Raw genomic sequence first — 9,967 nt, 5'->3', positions numbered from 1 at the left:
TTATCCTATCCTAACAAACCATACATCAATGAAAGCTTATTTATTCAGCTTTCAGACAATGTATAAATCTCAATTTCAAAAAATTGACCCTTATGACTGGTTTTGTGGGGCAGGGTCACATATTAGATGAAAATCTAAAAAAAAAAAAATGCTTGAATTTACTGAAACTCAAATCAAAATTAAAGCTAAATATAAAAAAAATCTAATGAAAATTATAAAAGCACATAAAATTACTTATTATTTATAAGTTACTTTGGATAAAAGTGTCTGCTAAAAGAACAAATGTAAATGAAAATATAGAAATAAAAGCCAGTTCAGGTTTTCACAGTGGCCTGGTGCACAGTGTACTTTTATTAAAAACTATATTCTGTAACGAAGATACTAGAAGTAAGCTTTAACAACTGTATAAAATGTAATTTATTTTCTGAATTAGTTATTTTCATACTTCTTAAGTGTTAAAAGGTCTCTAAGCTAAACAAAAGTCAGTTTCTTCTTTAACTAAAATAAAGAGCTTTAAGGAATAAGCACTCAACAGTGAATATTTAATCCTGAATACACACAATCAGCTTCATGAATACTAACAGGCTTTTGGCTCTGAAGCTAAAAACAATGACTTTCAAGAGTCCTCGATTCAGAAAGCAGTAAGCTTGCATCAGTTAGGGACCAGCACATAATGATTAAGTGAAGGCCTGCAGCCAGACCCTCTCACACTGGAAGAGCCCAGCATCTCTAGGGAGTCAAACACAGGGTGGAGAATAAAAACTCATGGATTAAATGGCATGTGTAATTTCCCCACTGCATCATCTCTGTCACACCAGAGTCCACTGCAGGATATAATCTATGTGTGGAAGCAGATGGAAATGTGCAGAGTACCGTGTGCTTTCTCATCCCATGTTTTACAATGAGCTAATTTAGACTTTGGTGTCTTTGTTTCTCTCCACACTGCTGCTAAGCAACCAAGTAAAAGCTGCACCCAAGTTCACTTTACCATAATTTGACCAATTTCCCTCAAGCTTATGAGTGTCTGCATTACACAAGGCTGTGTTGATTATATTGTTAAATTAAATTTTAGGCAGCTCCCTGTTCTGACCAGTTTATTGTGTCATTTTTTAGTAGTGCTTGTGAAGAAAAGCATTGTTATTATCGTTCCTCATTGTTCTAGCCACAACTTGCAGAATAACCCTTCCTGCCTGGCTAGTGCTATGGAAGTTAATTATACCTGAAATAATGCCTATAGGCAGTTCACATTCACATTTTCTTCAGAAAATCAAGTGTATATCAAGTGTTTGTTCCTAACTCTTTCATTCTCCGTTCTTTCTGTCTCTTCATTTTTCAGCCCATAACCAATAACAACCCCTGGATGCTGCTGTACTTCATCTCCTTTCTCCTGATCGTCAGTTTCTTCGTACTGAACATGTTTGTTGGAGTGGTGGTGGAGAACTTCCACAAGTGCCGACAGCACCAGGAGGTGGAGGAGGCCAAGAGGAGAGAGGAGAAGAGACTGAGACGCATGGAGAAAAAGAGACGGAGTAAGAAAGAGGAAAAGAGAGGAGAGGCAGAAAGCATGTGTCGTGGAAATGGGTTTGGCCAATAAAAGAGTAATAACAATGGAGAACACCACCCTTTTTTTCAATTTAGCATGGTCTTTAGTTTGAGACCCTCTTATTAGGCTGAATTAACTTAGATATTTATTTTACCTGCAATAATTCATGATGACAGAATCAACAGGGCAAAAAAATACATTTAAAGCATAAAAAAGAACGAAACGAAACAAACAAAACACAACAAAACAGTTCCACGGAGAGGAGAATGAAATCCATTAGGGAAAGGGGAAAGAGAGGGAAGGATGGAGCGCAGTGAAATGAAAAGAAGTGTAAATGAAAATAGATGATTTGATTTGCACATGATATGCTGAACAACCAGTTTAATTCTCCAGACATCTCATAATAACATTAGCCAGATGGAAAGACCGCACAGGTGTGTTCTGTGATGCTTCTTTCCTCTGAAGAAAACAAATCTAGTTTACGGACCAGAGAGTAGCCTTTTCGTCACATATATAAACTGTAGATCATTTTGATAGTAAAATATTCTCTTGCCCCAATCTAATGTGCAGAGATAATTGTAAGTAATCCAATAGTAGGTTGATTTTCAGAGAAGTGTGATGATATGATGTTTTAAGATGGCGCCGCGTATGGCTGCAGTGCTGTGGAATGCTCCCATTCTTTTGCAGTTTTTGTTTGTTTGTTCTGTGTTTAGTCATTCTCTTACTATCAGTTTTACCAGAGACGAACTACTGGACATAAGGAAACACACACCAGACAATTTTTTTCCAGTTTTTGATTATTCAGACGCTTTGTTGGATGTTTTGGTCGGAGGGGCAGCGGTCCTATTCAAAACGTTCCCTTCCTAACAAAACGGATGAGCTTCTTCTCCTCACCTGCACAAACAAGGACTTTTCAAAATCTGATGCATTGTGCTTCACTGAAAGCCATTCCGGACAACGCGCTTCATCTGCCGGGCTACCAGCTGTTCAGAGCGGATCGCATTGCGGAGTTAACAGGGAAAACGAGAGGTGGTGGACTATGTTTTTAAATAATTGAAGGTTGGTGTTCAGACGTAACAACTCTGAAGAAGATGTGCTCTCCTAATTTAGAGGCGCTCTCCATAAACTGTAAACCGTTCTATTCTTCCCGGGAGTTTTCCTCTTTCATTCTCATGAATGTGTACGTGCTTCCGGACGCATGCCTGAGCGCCGCGATGCAACAGCTGGCCGAACAGATAACTGAAATGGAACAACAGTACCCAGACTCTCTTTTAATTATTCTTGTAGATTTTAACAAAGCAAATCTCTCCCGTGAACTGCCAAAAATCTAAGAAAGCTTCAGGCCCAGACGGTGTTTCACCTGCCTGTTTAAAAGTCTGCGCTGAACAACTGGCCCCCATCTTCACACAGATCTTCAACAAATCACTGGCGCTGAGTGAAGTTCCCTGCTGCTTCAAACGCTCCACCATCATTCTGGTCCCCAAAAATCCCAAAATCATTGGACTTAATGACCACAGACCTGTCGCTCTCACGTCTGTGGTCATGAAGACTTTGAGCGACTGGTCCTGGCCTACCTTAAGGACATCACTGGACCCTTGCTGGATCCTCTCCAGTTTGCCTACAGAGCAAACAGGTCTGTGGATGACGCAGTCAACATGGGACTGCATTACATCCTGCAACACCTCTATCACTATCAGCACTGGCGCCCCTCAGGGTTGTGTTCTCTCCCCACTGCTCTTCTCCCTGTACACGAATGACTGCACTTCAAAGAACCCCTCTGTCAAGCTCCTGAAGTTTGCAGATGACACTACAGTCATCTGCCTCATCAAAGACGGAGACGAGTCTGCTTACAGACAGGAGGTTGAGCAGCTGGCTCTCTGGTATTGACTCCATTGTGAAAAAGGCCCAGCAGAGGCTGTATTTCCTCCGCCAGCTGAGGAAGTTCAACCTGCAACAGGAGCTGCTGAAACAGTTCTACTCGGCCATCATTGAGTCTGCCCTGTGTTCATCTATTTGAACTGTTGCCCACCGACTGGTGCTACAGAGCGCTGTGCACCAAAATAGCCAGACACAAGAACAGTTTTTCCCCCAGGCCATATCGCACCTGAACAACACATAACACCTCTGTACTGCACATCTGTAAATAACTCATTAAACCTTCATCTGTAAATAGCACATATGCACATTCACAGTTCTGTCTGGACATTTTTGCTTTTTCTGTATATTTGTATTACTATTGTTATTTATAATTTATTGTCTATTCTCTCATTTTATGTATGTCTGCACTTTGTTTGTGTGAACACACTTGGCAATAAAGCTCTTTCTGATTCTGATTCTGATTCTGATTCTGAAAAGTGTGAAGAGTGTGGCTCTGTAGCGCTATCAAAACATTTATCTTTTTGTTTGAGCCTCACAGCGTAGCAACATTGGCTGAACCAGTGGACTGAGTTTGGGGAAGGGACTATGTGTTTGAGTGTTATTGTAGTGTTAATGAAACCTGTTTGAATTCTATTTGTTGACTTTACACACTTCAGCTTTATATATTTGTTGTCAAAAGGTGCTCATTCTGAACTGATCTGTTTGTTTCACTCAGAGGCCCAGAAGTTGCCCTACTATGCCAGTTACAGTCACGTGCGACTGATGATCCACACCCTGTGCACCAGTCACTACCTGGACATCTTCATCACCTTCATCATCTGTGTAAACGTTGTGACTATGTCACTGGAGCACTACAGCCAGCCTCATGTAAGATAAAATGTAGACTTCATTCTCTAAAACAGGGTTTCTCAAACTTTTTTGAACCAAGGTCCCAACTCTCAACAATAAGTCAGTTTGACTTCTGTATAGTATAGGTTCTGTAAGAAAAGGGTTGGTAAGAAACATGCACTGTAAAAACGTTCCATAAAAAAATGGTAAATGACTGGCAGCTACGGCTGCCAAACAAAAACCGTAAAATTCAAGTAAAATATTATAATTGAAAAAAGGAAAAATGTGTAAAATAACTTTTTTTCTGTAAAACCTTTAATGAAAATTTCTGTAAAATTTCCAGTATCTGATCAGTCCTTGATTACTTCCTCCAGATGTATGCTATAAATCTGACAGTGCAGTGGAACGACATCATGATATATTACCTTTACATACAGATCTAAAAGCCCAATACAATAACATTGTTGTGTTTCTCTGGTGCCACCCACAGACTGCACATACTGTAATATCTTAAAACATGACTACTCGCTAAAAGAATTCAGTAGCTTACTCTTATTCTGCACAAGTAATAAAAGAATGCAACCTGACAATGTAGTTTGGCTTTAATTTCAGATGTTAAAACTAAATTAAACAAGGAACATTTCCATTTTTATCTTGTCATAATTTGCATTAGCATGCTAATATATCAAAGCTTTGTTTCACATCGAATATTTTTTATCATTGCATCATATCTTTCAAATTGTATTTATTTATTTATAATTTATTATTATACAGTCATGTGAAAAAGAAAGGACACCCTATTGAATTCCATGGATTACTGTATGAGGACATAATAAAAAAATCATCTGGGCCTTAGCAGGAAAATAGAATCTCAGATGAACAACACATGACATATCATACGGTCTCATTATTTATTTAGCAAAAATAAAGCCAATAAGGAAAGTCATGGGTGACAAACTATAAGGACACCCTATGATTCAATTACCTGTAGATCCACTTTTAGCAGCAATGATTGAAACGAGGAAAATCTGTAAAACAATTTTTTTTTCTGTAAAACCTTTTAATGAAAATTTCTGTAAAATTATTGTTTTTGCACTTTATTTCAATTAAGATATTTTACTTTAATTTTACGGGAGGTTTTTTTTTACAGTGTGGTGATCAAAAACATTTCTTATTATCAGTGCTGAAAACAGCCATGCTGCTTTTGTGGAAACTGACACTTTTTTTAGGATTCTTTGATGAATAGTTCAAAAGAACAATATTTATTTGAAATCTAATCAAAATTTTTACATCTTTACTGTCACTTTCAATCAATTTAATTCATCCTTGCTAATTTAAAGTAGAAATTTCTTAAAAAAAGAATTCTTACTGACCCCAAACTTTTGAACTTTGTGTGTGTGTGTGTGTGTGTGTGTGTTTGTGTATAATTACCTGTAGATCCACTTTTAGCAGCAATGACTTGAAGTAATCATTTTCTGTATGACTTTATCAGTCTCTCACATTGTTCTGGAAGATTTTTGTCCCACTCTTCTTTACAACGTTGATCCAGTTTATTGAGGTTTGGGTATTTGTTTATGCACAGCTCTCACCACAGCATTTCAGTCAGGATGTGGTCTGGACTTTGACTGGGCTATTGCAACACCTTGATTCTTTTCTTTTCAGCCGTTCTGTTGTAGATTTGCTGGTGTGCTTGGATCATTGTCCTGTTGCATGACCCAATTTTGACCAAGCTAAAGCTAAGTCGGACGGATGTTTTCACATTTGACTCTGGAATATTTTGGTATACAGAGGAGTTCATGACTGTGAGGTGCCCAGGACCTGTGGCCACAAAACAAGCCCAAAATCATCAGCCATCCACCAGCATGCTTGACTTTTGGTATGAGGTGTTTGTGCTGATAAGCTCTTTTGGCTTTCACCAAATGTGGGGCTGTGCATTATGGTCAAACATCTCCACTTTGGACAACCCCGAACATGCCATACTTGTCTGGTCCTTTTCTAATTGTAGTGTCACAAACTTTATCATTTCACATGTTAACTGAGGCCTGTAGAGTCTGAGGTGTAGCCCTTGGGTTGTCTGCAATTTGTCAGAGAGTTTTATGGTCTGACCATGGGGTGAATTTTCTGGGAAATCCACTACTGGGAAGATTGATCTTGAATGTCTTCCACTTGTGAATAATCTTCTTCACTGTGGAATGATGGACTTCAAATTGTTTGCAAATGGCCATATTACCCTTCCCAGATTGATGACAGCAACAATTGCTTCTCTAAGATCATTGCTGATGTCTTTCCTCTTTGGCATTGTATTAACACACACCTGAAGGCTCCAAAACTGCTGCTTTTATAGAGGTGCTCACACTTGCTGATGATCAGTTAATCAAAGGTATTTAAATAGCAGTGTCTAACCATTATTTAGCCTCTTATTTCCTATGTTAACTGTAAGGGTGTCCTTAGTTTGTCACCCATGGCTTTTCCATTTTGGCCTTGATTTTGTTAAATAAATAATGACATGGTTTGATATCTCATGTGTTGTTTTAAAGGGGTCATATGATGCGATTTAAATTTTTCCTTTCTCTTTGGAGTAATACAAGCTCTGGGTGCATAAAGAAGGTCTGTAAAGTTGCAAAGACTAAAGTCTCAAATCCAAAGAGATATTCTTTATAAAAGTTAAGAGTCAACCACGCCTACCTAAAACAGCTCGTTCTAACACGCCCCCACATGTCTACGTCACGATGTGGGAAGATTTGCATAACGCCGCCCAAATGTTCACGCAAAGAAAAAAGGCATAACTTTTATTCTCGCTGTAGTATTGTTGTTGCCGCCGCCGCCATGTCGTGAAGGCGCTGTGTGTTTGTGTTCTGTGTGTTTCGTTGTGAAAGCGAAACTACTTTGTTTGACCTTCCAAAAGAGGACGATATCCGCTTCGTCATGCCTGTAGCTGATCCGTGCTGGTCGCTGAGGAAATACATCAACTTCATGCTGTGGATCGCCGGATCGGCTTTCACCGTGGATGAAGCGGAGTCCAGCCCGGGGTCGTCACATGTGGTTGCCGCAAGCCCACCGGCCGCCGCTCACTCAAGCCGTCCTCCGCTCACTCTAGCCAGCCGCCGCTAACTCTAGCCCCCGGCCTCCGCTCATTCTAGGCCGCCGTGTGTGACGCTGTGTTTCGTTGTGAAAGCGAAACTACTTTGTTTGGCCTTCCAAAAGAAGACACGACTAGAAATCAGTGGTTAAGTTGTATTTACAACACTGTTATGTGGAAAAGAATGTGTTTTTTGAACCTTAAACCGCATAAACACATTTCATTACACCAAATACACAAAATAATGTTCTTTTTAGCAACATCATATGACCCCTTTAAGGACCAGATTATTTTTTTATTATGTTCTGATACAGAAAACCATGCAAATCAATAGGGTGTCCTTTCTTTTTCACATGACTGTATGTATATATTTGTGACCCTGGACCACAAAACCAGACATAAGGGTCAATTTTTCGAAATTGAGATTTATACATAATCTGAAAGTTGAATAAATAAGCTTTCCATTAGTGAATGGTTTGTTAGGATAGGGCAATATTTGGCAGAGATACAACTATTTGAAAATCTGGAATCTGAGGGTGTAAAAAAAAATCTAAATATTGAGAAAATCGCCTTTAAAGTTGTCCAAATGAATGGATGAATGGATCCTTAGCAATGCATATTACTAATCAAAAAGTTAAGTTTTGATGTATTTACAGTAGGAAATTTACAAATATCTTCATGGAACATGATCTTTACTTAATATCCTAATGATTTTTGGCATAAAAGAAAAATCAATCATTTTGACCCATACACTGTATTTTTGGCTATTGCTACAAATATACCCCAGCGACTTAAGACTGCTTTTGTGCTCCAGGGTCACATTTATCCTTACAGCCATCATTGCTGATTTGGCTTTATATCACTTTGCATCCGTGTTTTCTGTGAAACCTTTTTGTTCACAATTCAGAAGTTTCCCACAGTCCCTCTGGCGATTTGACACTCTGGGGGTCCATGAATTTGAGAAACTGCTCTAAAAACACTTAGAGTCTGATGAATGCATGCAGCTTGTCTCAATATATTAAGCTTTACCTGAACATTCGTATAATACTTGATATTGTTATATTGCTAATGTAAAAATGACTGGTTTGGCTGACTTTATGAACCCGAGGCGAAAGTCTTTTAATCATTCACACCTCTCTTGTTCTCTTCCTCTGTCTCTCTGGCTTCCTCTCCGTCTGTATGTTTCCTTCCCCCCCAGTCTCTGGAGATCACACTCAAGTACTGTAATTATTTCTTCACCAGCACCTTTGTGCTGGAGGCTGTCCTGAAGCTCATTGCATTTGGCTTCCGACGTTTCTTCAAAGACAGGTATTCAGTTCATTCCCCTTCTCACCTTTCATCTCCTCACGTTTCCTCTCCTCCGATCGCTAATTGATTTAATGAATTAATTCGATGTTGATTCCACCTGACCGAATCCTCTTAGTTTGTTCTCTAGAGTCACTGGAGGGTGTGTTATTGGCAAAACGTTGCATCTGCTGTTGCATTCACGGCACAGATGAAAATGAAATTAGCCCTGTGTGATGTTAATACAACAAAGCGCAGCAGACTACAGTGAAGAGCGAGCGCGAACGTGGTTATTTGTCTCCATTTTGTAGCTTTATTAGAATATATGGTATTGACCCATTTAAAAGAGTAAAAAAAAAAACAGGCTCAGACCGCAGTGCACTTTGTCTTTTTTTATTCACGCATATTCGGGTCTGACACCAGAAAGCTTTTAACAAGCCATTATTTATTGTCATAGCTTTCCGTGCCTCTTAACTAGGTCACAATTACGAGCTGGATGGCAGAGGTGTGTGCACAGACAGGTGTGCTGCGGCTGGTTCCAGCACTGCAGATGTGGGCAACTGTGATTTGTGCTGTAGTGTAAAAACGAGCTGTCCCTCATCCTGCATTAGCGAATGAGGTCACCTATGCTGGAGTGGGTCCTTAATTCTCCCTAATTGGGTGTTATTAAGTGGTCCCCAGCAACAATTCAGGTCCCAAGCCGCCTGTTTGACCAGACCGAGCTTCAAATGTTAATTTCTTTTAAGCCACCTCTCTGGAGGAATAAATGACCAGAGTGGAATGAAACTAGAGGGCAAAGTTGGATTCAGAGTGCATGAAAGTTGAATTTTTGCATAACTGAGCAAATCTGTCCCTTGTGAATGTGTGCAGGTGGAACCAGCTGGATTTGGCTATAGTGCTGCTGTCAGTCATGGGAATCACGTTGGAGGAGATCGAGATCAGTGCTGCTTTGCCCATCAACCCCACCATCATACGCATCATGAGGGTCCTGCGCATCGCACGTGGTTAGTTATACAAACACTGACCACTGATTAACAGCACTCATCATAGCTGCTGCTGGACGTTTCAGTGCCCCTAAATACATAATTAAACTGTCAGACCCCTTAAAATATGTAGTTAAATGAACTTTCCTCATGCTTGCCGAAAACAGAGACTTCAGTAAGATACATAAGGGTTGTTATTTTTTTGACTCTGAATTGTCTCATCAGCAAGAATGGGTCATGATGGTCGACCAGTCATCCCACAACCAACTTTTCGATTAGTGAGGCCAACTAGCTTATCTAGATTTTTCAGTTTATGTAGTTTATGAAATTATGAAATTTCACATAAAAATAAAGATGCTAGTAATATATATA

General features: G+C 39.5%; 1 protein-coding gene across 1 annotated transcript in view; it reads left to right on the top strand.

Moving 5' to 3' along the window:
* The window catches only part of LOC107690236 (voltage-dependent T-type calcium channel subunit alpha-1I-like), a 124,831-nt gene that overhangs the window by 86,188 nt on the left and 28,676 nt on the right, over positions 1-9,967 (top strand). Inside the window, exons 23-26 of the mRNA XM_016488491.1 lie at positions 1,337-1,529; positions 4,137-4,288; positions 8,527-8,636; positions 9,483-9,616. Of these exons, the coding sequence (XP_016343977.1) occupies positions 1,337-1,529; positions 4,137-4,288; positions 8,527-8,636; positions 9,483-9,616 (589 nt within the window). The remainder of the gene's footprint in view (positions 1-1,336; positions 1,530-4,136; positions 4,289-8,526; positions 8,637-9,482; positions 9,617-9,967) is intronic.

Source organism: Sinocyclocheilus anshuiensis, unplaced genomic scaffold (genome assembly GCF_001515605.1).
Source record: "Sinocyclocheilus anshuiensis isolate Anshui unplaced genomic scaffold, SAMN03320099.WGS_v1.1 scaffold461, whole genome shotgun sequence".
NCBI classification, from domain to species: domain Eukaryota; kingdom Metazoa; phylum Chordata; class Actinopteri; order Cypriniformes; family Cyprinidae; genus Sinocyclocheilus; species Sinocyclocheilus anshuiensis.
The sequence above is the reverse complement of the archived record's forward strand: the minus strand, read 5'-3'. Positions and strand labels throughout refer to the sequence as shown.